General features: G+C 35.2%; 1 protein-coding gene across 4 annotated transcripts in view; it reads right to left on the bottom strand.

Moving 5' to 3' along the window:
* Window positions 1–20,470, bottom strand: part of LOC109079802 (disks large homolog 4-like) — a 159,698-nt gene that overhangs the window by 68,235 nt on the left and 70,993 nt on the right. For all 4 annotated transcript variants that reach the window (XM_042725123.1, XM_042725125.1, XM_042725120.1 and 1 more), the window contains exons 2-3: window positions 13,735–13,896; window positions 3,849–3,905 (exon numbers count right to left, since the gene is read on the bottom strand). In XM_042725123.1, coding sequence (XP_042581057.1) covers window positions 3,849–3,905; window positions 13,735–13,896 — 219 coding nt within the window. The remainder of the gene's footprint in view (window positions 1–3,848; window positions 3,906–13,734; window positions 13,897–20,470) is intronic.

Genomic DNA, 20,470 nt, shown 5'->3' on the forward strand with positions numbered 1-20,470 from the left:
GCTCAATTTATTTTGAAGAGTTAAAGTCATTGAAAACATAATCTGCCACCACTTACTGATCATATAATTTTTTACAGTCTATATTCTTAAGGTTGCAAGTATCCTTTACACGGTCACACTTTAGTTTGGGGACCAGTTTTCAGTGACTACTGTACGTTTACATGGACATCAGTAATCTGATTATTTACCTTATTCTGAATAAGACAATATTATGATTAAGGAGTTTACATAAGTTGTTTTTAGAATATTCCTTTCATGTTCCCATTTTACATGTAATAGTACATAGATCGATTAATGGCACCATCATTACATCCCCACGTGACGCCATCCGACGTCCCCTCCAGAATTTCACGTATAAACATATAGTTTGTCTTCGTTATGATGCCATATACAGTTTGGGTGTTTCATTTTCAATTTACTGAACGCTTCAAGTGCAGTTAATTATTTGTCATGCTGTACGTGCAAACAGACGACGGTGTTGTTGAAGCCATGCTCTTTTGTTTGTCATCAATCGTTTGTCGTTGACAACTGCCGTGTGTGTATCCTGTAGTAAAATGAGGTGAAAAGTCCTAACATTAATAATGTGATTAAAGTGTGAACATGTCTACACTGCACTTCAATAATGCGACTAAAATAGGAATACTCCACGTCTTAATTCGATTGGTATTTACTTCAAGTATGACTTTAATATGTCAGATTAAGGTCATCAAAAATCTCTGTTTACACGTTAGATTCTTAATCCGAGTATTGTCTTAATCATGTTAAAATCAGAATATTGTTGTCCATGTAACAACATGTCCTCCAACCAATACACCCGTATAGGTAGTTCGTCAAAATCCCTGAAATACGACGCATCAAAGTGTATACTACAATTGTGCCCCTATTGGCAACAGGACACTTTCATATTACTGCTTTGTACTCCTTTATCTGGGTCATCATTTGTGATTCGTATGGCTCAGTTTGTAGAGCATTGCGTTATACAACGATGTGCAATCATGCGATCATGGGTTTGATCCCAGAGAGCACACATGCTCATAAAATGTATATGCACTATAAATCACAATTTAGCATTATTTTCTGTAAAGGTAGGTTTAGGGGCGGGGTTAAATGTGGTCATTCGTACGAATTCCTATGAATTAGCCACCTAGTAAAATATGTACGAATTGCCATGAGATTGGGTATGACCATGTAAAAAGTTCAGACATTGCATTTAAATAAACACACATTTTGATTGGTAATGACAGCCATATATCATTTCATGACGACAGACGCAACACGACACTGTCATTATTTTTATGCCTGCTAGGGGGCACTTAACTTTAAAATGTAAATGTCAGTCGTAGTTTAACTTTTGCCTCAATAAACTACTATTTTGCAGCTTATTCAGTAAGATAGTTGTTTGTTGTTTAGGTATGGGGTTTAACAATTAAGGGATCTAAAATATGATCATGCAGAATAAGGCATTAATATGTGCTTTATAAATACTAATAAACAGCCAACAAACTAGTAATATGCATGCTAATATTCAATTAGTTAAAAGTGAGAATTAGTCCTTAAAATAAAGTGTTACCATTTACACTAATTTATATGGCATTTTCTTCCTAAAGGCATAATGAAAATTTATTTTATTTTAAGTTGTTGGCAATATTTTTTAGCCTATCCACTGGTGGTAAGTGAGCAAATCAAATCTCCTGCTCCTCAGATTTTCTCCTTAAAGGATTCCAGTAATCTCACGTGTCTTCTATACATCTCAACATCTTAAACTGTACTCAGAATTGCCAAGATACCAAAATCTGTGATCCAAAGTCTAAATTGACAATATGAACTCCTGAACCAAGTGATCTAATTTTATCTGTCTATTTTTATATCCTTTTAGTATTTTAGAAGAAACAAAGTAGATACTTCAATGAAACATAACTGTTCAAAGCATAACAAGCTCAAGTTTTCTGCCACTGGCTAATCACTTCCTGTAGATGTACCAGTGTACCCTTGTTAGGCAGCAGAACTCACAGACCAGTTAGTCAACAGCTGACAAACAACATGACAGCACACTGTCCTCTACAGGAGCCTTTAAGGCACTGCATTTAAAGACAATTCAATACACTGAACCAAGCTAGAAACATTTGTGACCATAAATCACTGCTATTCTTTCATATACCTTGTGTATTTTGACGAATGAAATCAAATTGATATCTCTCACACACACTCTTTGTGTCTCTACAGAACTTGCATAACTGAAGCAGCATCATTAAACATGTTTATCTGACAAACTGTTAATTTTTAAACTGTTAGATTAGCATTTAAATGAAAGCTGAGGTCTGCCCATCCAGCACAGAAGCTCTCAGAACACACATGTTATGCAGACATTACGTTATGCGTGACAATAAGCATAACTACAGTAGAAGGAACAACACTGTGCAGGGCAGATATAAGAGCTGTCAAAAATAATAGGCTGAAAATGCAGAGAGAATATAAAAGTGTACCTGTATGGATATGTGTGTGTATGTGTGTGTGGTTTAAAGTTGATACTGTGCAGCAGAGTGATGAGTTTGCTGATATTACCGCAGTAGATTTGACAGCACAGAGAAAATGATGACTTCAGGCGACAGAGAAATACCATATAGAAATATGATGGAAGCCACTGTAAAAACAAGCTGACGTGCAATACAGAAAAAAAAAAAGATTCAGTCACTATGTTACAACATCATCTTTGTCTTCATCCATTTAATTTGTCACAACATTTTCTGTCAATTTCTGTATATATATATATATATATATATATATATATATATATATATATATATATATATATATATATATATATATATACATACAGTGTGTGTGAATATGTATATCATCACAAAATGTAACTACATTGTCGCCCAGCTCTAATGTGTATAATGTGACTGTAAGGCATGACGATATTACAATATCATAAACATTTACATCATGATTTTCTGCTTTGAAACAATGAGTTTTGTGAAAAGTGCTACACAAGTAAATTTGACTTGAATTTGACTTGGCAATTTGATGAGCCAGTCCAGTGTCCTTTATGTAGATAATAACTATTAAACAATCATGATGATGTCACGATGAAGAGCAACGTCACAAAGAAAGTGTGATTCATTTTTCCAATAACTGCTGTCAAATGGCAATGATGATGATTTGTTCTCAAACCAAGGGGCCTCAGAAAATCATTCATTCATTCAATCAATCAATATAATTTAATTATTAATATTATAATAATAATAATTAATAATAAATGTAATATAAATTTGAAGACTAATACAATCAAGATGTAAGCTGAAATCAAATTGAATTGAAGCCATATTTTTTTCTTTTTATTTTCCTGTCAGTAGCTTTATATAAAAAAAGCTGAATCAGTATCTTGAATCTTATATAATCCCAAACTAAATATACCAACTACATAAATACATACTCCAGGGTTCTGTTATGACATTTATTCTAAACAATATACTTAAAAACATACAGAATCTGGAATCTTATAGATTCACAAAATAAATGTCTCATTCCCAGTTTCTGGTAATTAAAAGAAGAATTACACTAAGCAGTGTTGTCATAATTACAGCAGAATACCAGAGGATATAACTTAGCCAGTATGGCGGGCCTTCGGGTCAAAAAGGTTGAGAACCACTCCATAGATGAAACCAACAAGATGGGGATGATTTTGTGAGTTATTTCTATGGTCTTAATGATTTCAGATGGCTGCCATTGATGAAATGGCATGAAAAAGGATGAAATGATCAAGTACACAAGCAGGTACTGCAGCCTACGGGTGCAATTCTGTCTCCCGGACAGCAGGGGCAGCAAAGCATCAGTGTTCTTACCAGTGTGGAGACCGCAGAGGTGTACATAGGGGTTTGACCAGAGGACAGCAACACTGGCTGTGAAAACAAACAGGAGAGGAAGGGCAGATAACTCAACAACAAACCCACAAGATAAAAAAAAAAAAAATAAATCATTAAAATAGAGCCTTTGATATGTACAATTAATACATTATGAAGTATCATCAAGCACTGATGCATTCAATCTGACATCTACAGTAAAAATATCAATTCAATACATTGATTATGGATTTTATAATGACTATAATAGTCACATTTCATGCTGAATCATATAAATTATTAAAAGAATCATTGTATTTAATTAATTTAATGACATATTTACAGCATGATTTCCCACAAAGGTGCTAATGAAATGAATAAATATTTTAAAGAAATTTCCAGTTAGTGTTTTGTTTTTCGGAGAGCAAAAAACATAACTACTGCATCCCATCAAAGGCTCTGTACTGGGGACAAAAAAACAAATGAGATATAATTGGAGAAATAAGGATCTACAGGAGATTGTCATGAAGGTGCTTATCTAAGAGCTGTTTTTTCATCTCATTCAAAGAGTGTAAATTAGGTTAGGAAAGGAAACAGAAAAGTACAAACAGCCCCAAAAAGTGAGGAGGACATGTCTAGGTTCATTCAAACAATGCAGTACAAGTGTATGTCCAATCATATGTATTCATACAGTATTGCACATTAAAGATGGAAATCTTAAAGAAATAGTTCACCCAAAATGTAAAATTTTTGATGATGTACTCACTCAAGATTTTATAGCACATCACAATAATCCATATGACTCCAGTCCATGAATTAACATATTGTGAAGCGAATAGCTGAGTGTTTACATGAAAAAAATCCATCATTAAGATATTTTTAACTTTAAACTGTTGCTTCTGACTAAAATACAAGTCTACAATCCATAATATTGGTTTATCCTTTGAAAAAAAAAAACTAAATAAAAACATCTTGTCTGAATCAGGAGAGAAATATGCTCAGACCAAGCACTGTTTACAAGCCAAAACAGTTATGTTGCAAACAAATATGTGGGTGGATTTTTTTCGTTTTTTGGCCAGAAGCGATGGTTTAAATACATTAATGATGGATTTATTTCTTACAAACATGCAGATTTTCACTTCATAAAATGTTAACTGATGGAATGGAGTGGTGTGGATTACTTGTGGATTATTGTGATGCTTTTATCAGCTGTTTGAATCAGCTCTTGGACCCATTCACTACAGAGGATCCGTTGGTGAGCAAGCGATGTAATGCTAAATTTCTCCAATCTGTTCCCATGAAAAAACAAACTCATTTACATCTTGGATAGCCTGAGAGTGAGTAAATTTTCATTTTTGGGTGAACATTTTCTTTAAATGAATATACTAGTATATTCTATTCTATTTTTTATACAGGTACTGCATAACAGGAATTGGCCTTTCATTGGAAAAGGCAGAAAATAAGAAAGGAAAAGCAAAACATAATACAACAATGCAGTCTGACTCTGCACTACAGTATGTTTGTTTCCCCTTTATAGGGAAACAACATCATAATAGTGTAATCTGGATCTGTCCCAGGTCCTGAAAGCCAACAGTTGTTCTGTGCATTAACAGCAGATGGCAACGTTGTTCAGTTTTGAGTGATTAAATTGCTTCAGGTATTGCTTCACAGCATGAAAAATCCTTTACATGTTTGAAATGTTGTGCTTTCCAAAAATAAACTCTGAAGATAAGAGCTCTCAACAGGCAGATGAAAATCTCATATTACACATTCCCTGAGGCTGCAGGATGATCGCTCACTCCTTCTGAAGCCCTTGAGATTCATTCCTGACCCAAATCCTTCCTGAGAGCCAAATGACTGAAAGATTCCCAAAGGACTGTGTGTCTCTTTTTCTCCATCTTTGAATAAAGATGTATAAATACTGTCAAACACCCCAGAGGTTCGCTGAAGTTCAACAATAAAAATATTACTAATTAAACCAAACTTTATGCATTTTATTAGACAGATCTCTGATCAGTCAGAATACCTAATTCTATTCAGTCATTTTTCTGTCAAATGTTTCTGTATAATGATCACTAAACTTACTGCTGTCCATCAATCAGCTTCCTACACTGTTAGTTTCTTGTTATTACGTAATAAATTCATTTGAACTCTTTGTTTTTTTTATTTAATAATTTAGTAAGCAGTAGTATGTAATAAGTGAGATAATGTACAGTCAGGTTTTATTTTGTGACTGTACAGAGTGATTGTACATTATATTACACACATATCACATATGTGCCAGCCTTTATCCAAATGTTAAAACTTCTGTGCTTTCCACAGATATATAAAAAAAAATTCTTACAGATATTAAAGAATTACTTAATATCTATGGAATGCAAGTTTTAACAGTTGGATATACAGTAGGCTGGTTGTATTGCCAGAAAATACTGTAATAATGTGTTAGCGTTTGTGATATGTATGTCATACAGAGTAAGAAAGTAGTTCTACACACAAAACGAGAGTGTTTTATAAAATATGAAAAATCTGAATTTTTCTGTAACTTAATGGTCCATAATCAAACTGGCATGGGCAAAATAATAAATAAATAAATAAATAAAGATTTAAATTCAGACTGCACTGATTTCAGGTGAGTTAAATTTGAAATACAAACCATCTAAACAATTCATAAAAATTTTGGAAAACCATCAAATGTGACCCTTGACCACAAAACCAGCCATAAGGGTCCATTTTTTTAAATGGAGATTTATACATAATTTGAAAACTGAAAATAATAAAGGTACAGAACTTCCATCAAGTTTTATGAAGGGTTCCCATTCAATCAAATGTGTTTCGTGTCTATAGCTAATCATTTAATTTTTCACAACTTGCAGTCTCTGAGCTGTGCCGAGCCCTTACATTTTTAGATGTTTTGTCAGGTCCTAATGAATTGGAATCTTATTTTTAAAAGTTATCAGTGATTTTATTGCCCCAACTCTGACATTTTAACCTTTCACTTGTTACTAATGAAATTCCACTTATATTGAAATCAGCCTTCATTCTTCCTGTATAAAGGTGGAGATTTCACACACCTAAATGATTACTTGCTCATTTCCAAGTTGTCTGTCCTGGAAAGAGTCCTCAAAACCTTTGTTTGCAATCAACTGAAGGACTTTCTGTTAATGATATCCTGTCTGGTTTTCAATCTGGATTTAGAAAACAAAGACTATGGCAGCATTAAAAGTACTAAATTATTTCATTGAATCTGTTGATAACAAGCAACACTATGCAGTCTTACTCATTGATCTATCCAAAGCATTTGATACTGTTGGTCATACCTTAATGTTATAACGACTTCTCAGTATTTGATTATCTGAACATGCTATTGGTTGGTTAAATAAATTTATAATAAATCTCTCAAACAGAACTCAATGTGTATAGGCAGAAAGTCTTATTTCTTGTTCATTCAATGTAACTGAAGGTGAGCCACAGGGGTCAGTCCTAGAACCATTCCTTTTTACTTTATATATTAATAATAATGAACAAAATGTTTTCACTATTACGCTGATGATAAGTTATATACAGTTCAGCATCCACACCCAATCTGAACTAAAACCTGTTTTAAATGCTGATAAAACAGCAAAATCAATCCCTCAAAATCAATCCCTCATAATCTTCTATCCATCACTACTCTGTTTTAAATGCTGATAAAACAGCAAAATCAATCCCTCATAATCTTCTATCCATCACTACTTCCTAAGGTTCTGAGATTGAGTTTGTCTCAGTATAAAGTATCTTGGTATTTTAATTAATGATTCTCTTTCCTCATGTTCGGCAACTGCTGAAAAGACTGAAAGTGAAACTGGGATTTTATTGTATAATCGACTCACAGCTGACACTTTCATGTCTATACTAGACTATGGTGTTGTCATACAGTGTATATGCATACATCTTCTCAGTGCTTACATGTTGTTTATCATGGTGCACTGAGATTTATAAAAAATCTTAAAACTCTCACTCCTCATTGTGTTGTATGCTCGAGTTGGATGATCTGCTTTGTCGATGTTTAGACTAAAACACTGGCAGGTCCTTATTATAAATCTATTCTTGGACTGCTTCCCTCATCTTCAGGCCTACATCTGTAGTAACGTTCTTCGGTCCTAGGAATTTTTCCTACTGTCTGTTCCAGTGGTGCGAACTGAACTGGTGAAAAAGGCATTTAAATTTGCTGCTCCCTCTGCCTGGAATAATTTGCACAAAATGTCACCAACAAAAATAGTTCCAAACAAAGCTGAATCAGAACTGTTGTGCGTCTCCGTGCAACACACAGTGCTGTTTCGTTACTGAATGAATCCACATTGTAAACTAATTGAGTGATTCATTCATCCATTCATAATGACAGTGGGTGCTTCTCAAATGGAAGGATGCATACTTGTAAGGCTATGTACTGTATCAAGGCTGATCCAGTCACTTGCTTAGTTTCCGAGTGAATCAGCCTCTTGAATGAATCAGTTGAATGATTCACTCATTAAGACATTGACTTGATGCCACCTAATGGCAGTTTTAGTTTAATGTTTAGCATATCATTCCATTTAAAACAAAATTAATATTTCTATATAGAAAAATATATATATAAAAAATAAAACAGGCATCAAACAAAAATCAAAAATCAAAAAAAATGCAATTAAAAACAAAGTGTAAATCAACTCATGAAAACTATGAACAGTCTATGTAAATATACAATATATACCACTTAATATGCAGCTTCTGAAAATGTTATGACCATGTTATGACCTCATTGTAGCCTTAAAAGTTTATGTGTAATCAACATCATTTTTTGTACATAGTAACGTTTTAGTGATCTCTGATTACAAATCATTGCAAAACAAAGGTAGCATTATCAAGGCACATACTAAATATTATCATGGGGCTGAAAAATACTGACATTTTTTTCAGCTACATCATCCAGTCTCATTATATTCTATTCAGATGAATGTAATATGAAGGTTATTGTGGAGGTACTGAATTATTATTTTCTGTACTGCTCGAATACTAACAGGAATAGCAGAAGGAGGCATGTAGGAGCTCTGATGTGTCATATGACCACACGAAAGTGATTCATACTCTGTGTGTGTGTGTGTGTGTGTGTGTGTGTGTGTATGTTTGTGTGTGTGTGTGTGTGTGTATGTTTGTGTGTGTGTGTGTGTATGTATGCATTACACAAAAACAAAATGAGCACTAATAATGATAATTTTGATTAATAGATTTGTTTGTAATACACTGATATTGTAGATACTGTATTATTGAAGCACTACAGTAAAAGTAACCTAGGATTATATATGTTTATGTGTTGTGTTTCACAGGCATGTTTCACATGAAGACAGATGGTACCACAGAGAGAGAGGGGGAGAGAGAGAGAGAGAGAGAGAGAGAAAGAGAGAGAGAGAGAGAGAGAGAGAGAGAGAGAGAGAGAGAGAGAGAGAGGGAGAAAGAGCAAAGCTAGGAGGAGCAGTCATTTGCTTTCTGACCTTCATATCCAGCCAAACACCCTTGACACACTGAACACAACCAGCATAAGCATGTAAATGATCTACATGCTAAAGTGATTTTACACCAAACATATTAGCCAGCTGCTGCAATGCATAAATAAAAACATATGTTACATATGTTTGTGTGCTTCACTCCAGGTAGTGAATTATGGTTCATCATCTGCTGTGGACACTGATATGATTACTGAGTCATAAATGGTGGCTAGTTCTCCTCATGCCTGTTGAATTATTTACACGGTCAGTCGAAATGTCATAAGTATATTGTGTGTCAGTATTTTAGGCAATGTGTTTTTTTCTGACCCATTTCCTTGATCTTTCTGAAAGCTCTCAATCTCTCACATATATTTGCCTACAGAGTCAATGTTCAGTGCTAATACTCACAAATCGTTTTTCTTCAATGTAATGTTTTCACACAAATTGCTCAAAAAAATTAAAGGGGTCATAAACTGAGAACAACAAAAACGTCCTATAAGTTTTCAGAACTTAAAGCTTTTATTAACCATTGGCGAATTTCCACTGCAAAGGTGGCACAGAAGCGCTTCTGAAGTGGCAATTACACATCTTTACACAAAGAGATTAATGCTGCTCAGAGGTGGCAAAAAATGGATTTACATAGCAATTATAACAGTATATTGCTATATTAGGGGCTGAGGAGGGTCAGAGCAGGAATATTTTAGTCTGGCTTTTATGCAGGAATGCAAAATAAAACATTGTTTTGCATTAAAGAACAGTATTGTCTGATTTGCTCTATATCACCAACAAAAATAGTGCCAAATACAGAGTGTCTATTTACACTAAGTGAAATTTAAGGCTTTTTAGAGTAACTACTGCCACCAATATCTGGTTGCAATATATATCAATATAAAATGCCTGTTTAACAACAGCAGCAGTGGTGTAGGGAGTAAGACGTGACAAGAAATGCGGATTCATTCAGGAAACAAACCGCACTAGGATGCTCGCGGACGCTCAACTCTTCCGATGCCTGTCCCGTCTGATATCCAATGGGAAAAGGGAGAAGACTGGGAGTGGAACGAGTTCGGCAAAAGGCAGATTTGAACTTTGGTCGATCACATCAAAACATTAATCTCATAATATTATTTTTTGCAATTATAATTACTTCATTATTTAGAGGTGGTTAACATAAAAACATGTTAATATGACCATTAACTTAAGTACTCCAAAGTACTGTATACCAGGTTAAGTTAATAAACTTGAGTAATCTAACAAAATACATTACAAATAATTTTTCAAAGCATGTGTTGTAATCTGTAGTGAAAGTAACCTTCCCAACCCTGAAAGTACTGTATGTCACACAAGGATGAAGTTTGTAAGACTGACAGTGCTAGCATACTCTTTACTATATACTATATAATGGCATATATCAAGCATATTTTGTTCAAAAATATATTAACATTTGTCAGTTCAATTCATTTAAGATACTAAAAACTGTGGTTACACTGGAAAAACCAACTGCAGTATTTTATACCATGTACTTGGCACATTTAGGTAAATGTATAGTTCAATCTAGAATATAACTTGCATACTGTATAAATGCTACAAAAATAGAACAAATGACAATGTACTGTGCCAATCTGTGTGCTGTAAGTGAGTCTTTGTTGAGAAATTACGCAAGACGGAAGTATGTGTGTGTGTGTTTAATGTGCTGGAGAGCCAGTGGGGGCTGCAGAAACAGTCCAGAGTGTTTAGACGGGTTTGATCGGCCTACACACAGCAGAGGTGTACAGAACTCAAGCAGAGTCTGACACACACAACATGACTCACACACACACACACCTACCGAAGCCAGAGGAAATGGGGAAAGCAGGCAGGAAATGAACAAAGAGGTCAGACGGTGAGACAGTAAGACAGGGAGAGGAAGAGAACACTAAAATAGTAGAGAAGAGGACACGGCTGCCATAGAGAAATATAGAGCAGTAGACCAGAGTATGAGAGAGTTCAAACAGACACATAAACATACAATAGATCAATTGTGTGGATAACTCATTAATAAAAATTAATATTTTCTCAAAGACGAAGAGAGTAGAGATTATACATACACATTGCATAGTGGATAGCTGTATAGTATGCATATGCATTAATATACTATACAGTGGTTTATCTGTGTGTGCCGGTAAGTAAACATCTCAAATTAGATCTATTAAACATCACAACTGTTTCTGCTAGACCACACTGAGGTCAAAGGGAGTACATATGCTGTGATTGTACTCAAGTGCACAAATACCAATGGTTATTATCAATATGATTCAGATGTCATTATAAAGCAATATTAATGCCCTATTCTGTATGACCATATTTTAGATCCCTTAATCATACCCCACACCTTAACTTAACAACTATCCTACTAACTATTAATAAACAGCAAATTAGGAGTTTATTGAGGCAAAAGTCATAGTTAATGAAAAGTGGTCCCAAAGTAAAGTGTGATCACTAAAACTATTAAAAATGGTTTAATTAATTATAAAATGGTTTAAAAATATATAAATATTAGATAAAAAATTAACTTTAAAAAAAAAACTTCTGTTTGGCAACCAACTGAAGTAAAATATGCTTAAGTTGTAGCGCAATATTTATTAAAAAGTGAAAATTTATTAAAATTTTAATGAATAACAATATAAAAATAATACTAAAATAACACTGTTGTAGTTGTAGTAGGGATGGGCGATATGGGCTTAAAAATATATCACAATCATTTCTATAACAAAATCAAATAACAAAATCAATGAAAACAAATCAATCAATCTAATGCATCAACTAAGGCACCACATACACTGCAGGTCTTGATGCCCAAATCCGATTTTCTGACTATATCCGATTTTTTTGACGACCCGATTACATCATCTTTTAAAAGTGACCCGTATCCGATTTTTTGCATTTACACTATACACTGCTGAAACGACCAAACTTAGACGTTCTGACCCGGAAAAGGAAGTAAAACAGCACGAAATACAATATGCAGATAAATAATATTATACAGTGTTTTGCTTTCCACAAATTTTGAAAAGTTCAGCAAAACATTGGTCTCGTACGGCGCGGCGGAGAAAAAAAAAGCGCTTAAAAAAACCGTGCCTCCCCATATCTCGTGAAATGTCTTCAAACACGGATTTATTTCTGTAACAATCCTGCATTTTTGCCTGCACTGTCTCTTCGCCCCAAAGCTTAAAAGACATGAAACCTTGGCATTGCTCCACTGTGTGTATCCTTCGTCCTCCATCGCTGCCTATAATAAGTCATGTGAGTTGGTGTGTCCACCTGAGTTGACGTCACTTTTTTAATGACGTACGACTCGCATTTACTGGGGAATATCCGACTGCTTACATGGCACACGCAAATGCACGTATCCGATTCATATCCGATTTATTACCACATATGAATGAGGCCTGAATCCGATCTGATAAAATCGGCATCCATGCGGTTTTTTTATATTTTTACCCTGGTTCCGATCTGTGCCACGTGAGAGGAAAAAATCGGAATTGGGTCACTTGAACCATGCAGTGTAAATGGGGCCTAAGAGACAAAAAATCCTGTTTCTTTAGAGAAAAGTATTATCTTTCCTATTTTTACCCTGGTGTTGTGAGCATTACTGAGTACACCCATAACTGAATGACTATTTCATACTGGAACCCGGAGGGTGCCCTTGTGCAAAAACTCCACATATGCATTACAGAAGTTATTTCACTGAAGACGCTTCAGGAAATCCCTTATATGGACAAAAGTATTCTGTTATCGCTGTAGCTGAATAAAATGCAGATAGAGAAATTTTAGCTGAGGAAACTTGAAGACAATAAACATATGATTGCGACAATATATGGTTTAGCTGTCTTCTTCAAGCAATCTTGGGTATTTTTATAAAGATTAAGTATATTGCAATGCTAATTGACATAGCCTTTATCACTGCATATAATACTATGAAATAGTATGATTTCTGACTCATTCTGTGATATGAAACCACGTCTGATCAAAGTTAGTAGGTTTGTAAACAGACTTATACACATGCAAAACTGCACATAAAAATATGTCAACAACTAGGCTTTATCGTTATTATCATGGGAAAACTAATTCTTATTGTGGGGAGAATTTTTACCGGTATATAGCAAACGATAAGATATCACCTAACCCTAAGCTAGAATAGAATAGAATAGAATAGAATAGAATAGAATAGAATAGAATAGAATAGAATAGAAACTCAAAACTCCACTATGTTTCCTAAGCTTAGAAAACAGCAAAACTTGAATAATAAAATCTTACATTGAGAAGCATACAGTATTATTAATCCTTTGTTTGTCTGTTTGCATGTGTGTGTGTGTGTGTGTGTGTGTGTGTGTGTGTGTGTGTGTCTGTACCTTTATTGGTGAGATGTGTGTGTGTGGGGCATAACTGTGCATGGAGTCCATGGCAGCCAGGTTTTTATCACTCATGTGAAGCATCTCGGCGCTCTTGCTGTGAGCCAGGTGGGCGGGGCTGTGCTCCAAGGGCGGAGTCTCTTCATCCTGATACCGATATTTCTACAGAGAGAACAAGAGAGAATGAGTCACATACTCAAACCACATTCTGCAGATTTGAATTATATTTAGTGTGCACAAAAAGACTTCTAATTTCTACAAACGCAAACCAAAATTCTGATTTATTTGGCACAAGATACAACATGACCCTGAAGAAAGTTCTTAGGGTAAACTGATTCATGCATTTCTCATCTCTTTCAAGCCCGTCTTTCTCTCGTCTGCAGCTGCACACTGAAGCAGAGGATAAATTAAAGATCAGAAGACTTCTCACAATTAAAGCTCAAGTAAGTATGAAACCCAGCTGGATTGAAACATTACAACATTTATTACCACTAGTACTCAGAAAATAAAACACCTGATTGCATAACATAAAACATGTATAAAAAACAAAATATGCCACTGGCAGAAAAATCACAATTCTTAATACAGGTATGTCTCACCTTATAATTAAAGGAATAGTTCACTCCTAAGTGAAAGTCTGCTGAAAATTTACTCACTCTCAGGCCAAAGCTGTAAATGAGTTTGTTTCTTCTTAGAACAGATTTGGAGAAATGTAACAATACATCACTTGCTTACCAATGAAACCATTGCAGTGAATGGGTGCCGTGAGAATGAGAGTCAAACAGCTGGTATGATCCATAAGTAATCCAAACCACTCCAGGTCATCAATTAACATATTGTTGAGCCAAAAACTGTGTGTTTGTAAGAAACACTTCACAAGGTGTTAAATGATGGACTGGAGTTGTGTGGATTACTTGTTTTTATCAGCCGTTGGACTTCTGACAGCACCCATTCACTGCAGAGGATCCATTTGGTGGGCAAGTGATGGAATGCTAAATTTTTCCAAATCTGTTCCTATGATGAAAATACTCTACATATTGGATGGCCTGACAGTTAGCACATTTTCATTTTTGGGTAATCTATCCCTTGAGGAAAACCAGTTACCTTATTTATATATCTTAAATAGTATGTGAGGTTAGAATTAATGTTTCTCAGATTATATTATTTTATAATTTATACACCATAGTTTCCTGAAAAATATATGGTTCCAAGTGTGCTTTCAGAACAATGTAAATGCATTTTCAGCCTGTTTTGAGCAAAAGCCCCATTTCTAATACTCTTTTAAGGTTGGCAAACAGATTTGGATATTTTCTACTTTTCTCTTTCGAACAGACAGGAATTGCATTACAGCATTTTTATCTGGAGGTGCTGCTAAGATAGCCACCAACTGAAGTGACTTGAGGCTTTGTTTGTATCAAGATCAGACAGAAAGTCTGAGCAGGATTGAGAAAAGAAAGAGGGGAGAGGGGAGGTACAGTCAGCAAGATCACATTACAATGAGCCAGCAACAGCACAATGACTGAGAGAGAATGCTGGAACAGACAAGTGCAAAAACACAAATATGGAGATAAAATTAACACAGAATACAACATAAGAATATTATAATAACTGAACATTTGCAGGTGAATTTGCAATGTGATAATTTAATTTGCAATGTGACCCGTGTCAAATCCAAGGAGAGGACCTGATTTGATCTCAAACTGATTGCCAAAAATCATGTTTTTACATTTTTCAGGGAATCCACCTACAAATGGTTTATTTAGTTGTCTTTGCATTTAAGCTGAGATAAGAGTATGAACATATAAAAAATGCAGCTCTCAGCTATAATATAAATTATCTGTAACTTCTGTCATCATCTTAATCCTGTCTGTTATTCACTTGATTGTCACAAACGTTATCCAGTTCCTCCAAACTACCAAGATAATATGTACTGACGTTTGAGAAAGTTTTCTTACTGTCTACCAAACTTTGCAATTTATGATAAACTGTAAAACTGCTGTTTATGATAAACTGCATTTATGGTATATTACTGTATCTATAATGACAGTAATGAGGCAATACAGTATGTGGGAACTAACACCATTGTTCAAAGAATCTGTGAGGAAATATATAATTAAACACACACACAAACACACACACATTGGGACAAGTACCCATTACTACAATATCTGCAGCCACAGAAATCCACTGTATTAAATATTTAATTTGATGATGCTTTCAGTTGTCGATGCTTTCTACAGAGTCTACTTTTCTCAGCTCATTTTAAAAGCCTCATGAAAGTGCTTGACAAGCACCTTTTTATTTCCTTTACTGACGTACTTCCTGCTGAAACAGTATTGAAGGGGTTATCTTTAAGCAAATAAACCTGCTGTACTCTAAGGTAATTAATTACATTAAATTGTATGTAGTTTGTGTATTTTTGCGATTCTGTAGTAGAATTCTCTTACAGTGAATAGCTGTAAGGCTGTAGGCACAAGTGCTGTAGGTAATCACAGCATGCCGATATACAGCCATATCTCACAGCTACGAGTGTGATATTGCATTTATACAAAAGTTCGATGGCATGAATGAGTAAATACATAAGAAACAACAATGGAGTGTCTTTAAAATCCCTCTTTTGAACTACTTCCTTTCACCACAGATTTAAATCTCATTTTAACAGTTTAACAGCTGAGCCCAAGCCTCCATAACTAATTCCAAAACGTAACTTTAGAACTTGTAGTGAAGTAACGTTGAGTTGCTTCATTAGCTTACAGCATTCTTCAGCTCAATCTCATATTCATATTAAATACTATTAAGTACAACAATTTTTATATTAAATATTATTTATTGAATAATAATATTTAATAAACTACAACAGCCATCATAAAAGTTGTTAGGCAATTCAGTCAAACGTACAGAGGCAGCGCTCTGATATACAGCATTGAATTAGAAATATAACATGATGAGATTTTGCCATCACCCAAAACTATTTGCTCTGGAACAATAAAAAATAGATTAATGAGACCAAACTACACCCTACAGAACACCTGAGAAGAGATGATGCCAGCCCCTCAGAGGATCTCAGATGATGCTAACCCAGAGACAACATACAGAACTACCACATTTTGCTATAAGTTTGATCGCATAATTGATGTTAATAGTGTTAATCGTCTGTTTGTTTACGTCTTTTATTGATTTTTCTGAACATTTCTGCTGTATGCACATAAACTGACAGTCATCACTGATAAGCTACTACTAAATATTGTAGAAACTTAATTTTCTGTAAAGTTGCTTTGCAATGATTTGTATCGTAAAAAGCGCTATACAAATAAACTTGAATTGAATTGAACTGAAACTTTAGATTTTCCCAAAACAAATTATATCTCATGTTTAACCACTATAGAGCCAGCAGCAAATTCCAGAAGATCTGGCCAAGGTGTGGCGCTCTGTGCAGGTTTATGAATGCTGAATGGCCACTGACACCCTGGAGCTCACATCTCAGAAAACATCTAAGCAAATTTTCCAATAGACATTATCTTTATTAACAAACCACAGTACAGTACATTGTTGCCTAAAAAGCTCTTAAAACTACATTCCGTGATACAAAAACTTGTGTTATTTTTAAAATTATAGTGAATTTGGGCGTCTTCTATTATGACTCTATCACATTCTTATCAGCCAATCTGATTCAAGAACCAGAAAGAACTGTTGTATGTATATATGTGTCTGTGTGTGTGTGTGTGTGTGTGTGTGTGTGTGTGTGTGTGTGTGTGTGTGTGTGTGTGTGTGTGTGTGTGTGTGTATGGTTGGAGTTGGGCGATAGAAAATACAGTTTGTACAGTTAAAAAATTATGCCTGTGGAGAGTCCCTGTAAACCACCGAATCTGTGTGGTGTGTGTGTGTCAGAATTCTGACTTTTTACTGTCCCAACCTGCAAAAAAGTCATTTCAGGGAGGTGAAGACCCCCCCCCCCCCCCCCACCCCCAGTGTGTAATTTCACCACAGAACATGGTTCAAAGCATTAAAATATTTTCTATAAGGGCCTATGCAGTTATTTCGTTAATTATGTTTAAATATGTAGAACTTTTATTATTTATATACAGCTGCTTGTTACAACTGCTTTTATTTATTTCCATTGAAACTTTAAAAAGGTCTAAGGAGTTTGTTGTTTTTCATGTAGCCTTGGCAAACTATAGGAGAATAATATGCAGATGAAATGAAACATGTCAACTCACCTCAACAATGCCTTTTGCAATCATTTAACCCGCCATGGGCAATGCTGAAGTCGCTGTTACAAATAGTGCAGCGAGCAAGATTGTCATTATGTTTGACACTACAACACTAGACTACTACTCTCGTGTAGTCTGCCGTAAAATGTGTTCTTATACTTGGTTTTTTAATTTGTTTTTATTTTGTGGCACTCTCCCTCTGCCATGGTGCTCCTGTTACTAGATAGACATAACTGATTAATTTGGTTCGGGAGAAGAGATAAAAGCCCGCCCACACTGACAATTGATTGGTTGATTTGCCGAGACAGGCCAATCAGGATGCTCTCTGTCTTACATACGCTTCGCACACACGCACACTAGCACACACACGCAAGGTCTCTCGCTCCCTCTCCCTCTCTGCCAATACATGGTTTGAAACACAGTCTCTGTCTCGCATTCGCTTTTGCTCGCTGGCTCTAGATTCCGGGAGATTTTAACTAATTTGCGGGCATCAGGGAGCCGCTATCATTATGCGGGAGACTCCCGGGACTTCCGGGAGACTTGGGATGTCTGCAATTGTGAGTTTACATCTCACAATTCTGACTGAGAAAAAAAGGTCAGAGTTGCAAATTTATATCTCACAATATAACTCGCAATTATAAGATGTAAACTCTCAATTGCACAAAAAAAAGTCAGATCTGTGAAATAAAAACTCACAATTACTTTTGTTGTTTTTATTCAGTGGCAGAAACGGGCTTCCATAAAAGCTAAACTTTTACATTTAAAACTTCATAAAAACTATACTGACAAAATAAAATTAATAAAAATTTATATAAATGAAATAAAATGAGTAAATATTTAAAAAAATGAAAATTAGTATGAAAAAAAAAAATTCTAAATATTAACAAAAACGTCTCAGTTATGTGCGTAACCCTCGTCCCCTGATGGAGGGAATGGAGACTTTGACTTTAAGAGAAAACGCCAATGAATTTTGGCTAGTGGATCTTGCATACCTGAGCCACTCCCCGTGCAGACAGGTATAAATAGGCTACAGGTGCATCCACTCATCAGGTTTTACGTTGAAGAGCCGAGAACTTGTCCCTGGCAACCAGCGATGGTTTGAGGTTGTGGCATGGGGACATAACGTCTCTGTTCTCTCCATCAGGGAACGAGGGTTACATACGTATCCAAGACGTTCCCTATCTGTCGGTCACTTTGAGTTATGTCGATGATGACATTAGGGGTCCATGGAAAGCACCACAACCAGAACCCCGTCAGAACCCTATGGCATTAAAATTTGTTGACAAGCAGCCGCGTGTCAGACAAATGCTATGCAAACGTCGTAACCTTACCACCGCCAGTGATAACACTTTACAATAAGATGTCACTTGTTAACATTAATGTATTAACTAACATGAATGAACAATGAATTACACAAATTATTAATCTTTGTTAATGTTAATAAAAATAGAGTCATTCATTGTTCATGTTAGTTCACAGTGCATTAATGTTTACAAACACAATTTGTGATTTTAATGCATAAGTAAATGCTAAAAAATTAACATGACCTAAGATTAATAAATGCTGTGGAAATACTGTTCATTATTATTGATGTTATTTATACGTTAACTAATGTAATTAACTAATGTTAACTAATGAACCTTATTGAAGAATGACCGCAGATTAGTCATTAAGTGCATGGCACTGCGACCAACTTAACATTTTACAGAGTTTAATGTAGCAATGTTGTCACTTAGTTTTTCAATATCAGTTTTAATCGTGTAACTGTTAATAGATTTGAACAAAGAAATAAAGTGTTACTACGCGCAGGCCGTATTGATTGCAAAAAAAAAAAAAATAAGACTAAAGAAAAAAATGCACTAATTAATAAAATAATCACCCTTTACTTAAATATATGAACACAGAAAACCGCTGTTAACAGGTTAATATAGCGTTTCCCATTCTATGACTAGTAAAATAATGGCAACTTACTTTGCCGAACACGGCTATCCTCAGAGTAGCTGCAGCACTCCGTCTTCTTCTTGTGTGACAGGTTTCAGCGCTAAGGCACAATACTGCCACCTGGGAGCTCAACCAGGTACTTACGATGGACTATTTACATGTGGTGTTATCATAAGAGAACTGTTCATTTTAAATATTGCGGTTATCGCTAATAACGGTATATCATCACACACTAAATTAAAACGATATCGATAATTGTATCTTTGAATATCACGTAAATCTACAATAAATAAAAATAAAAAAACAACAAAAAGGGATTTGAACCTTTAATAAAAGACTACTTCAAGTCTTTACTGTATGCTGGTACTGCTTGGCAGTAATGATGGGGAAGCGAGCCTTCTGGAGAAGGTCCTTATGGAGGCCACATCCTACCCGTAGGGAGACACTGATATGAACTGAACCAGGCCTGAGGCAGTACTACATAAGGAATGGGTTTCTGAGGCAGGTCCTACCTGAGGGTAGGGATGGAGTGACTGCCAGCAGAAACTGACAGAATCATCTGGCAAGGGAAGAAACGGGAGAGG

The sequence above is a fragment of the Cyprinus carpio genome, chromosome B5, assembly GCF_018340385.1.
Source record: "Cyprinus carpio isolate SPL01 chromosome B5, ASM1834038v1, whole genome shotgun sequence".
NCBI lineage: Eukaryota > Metazoa > Chordata > Actinopteri > Cypriniformes > Cyprinidae > Cyprinus > Cyprinus carpio.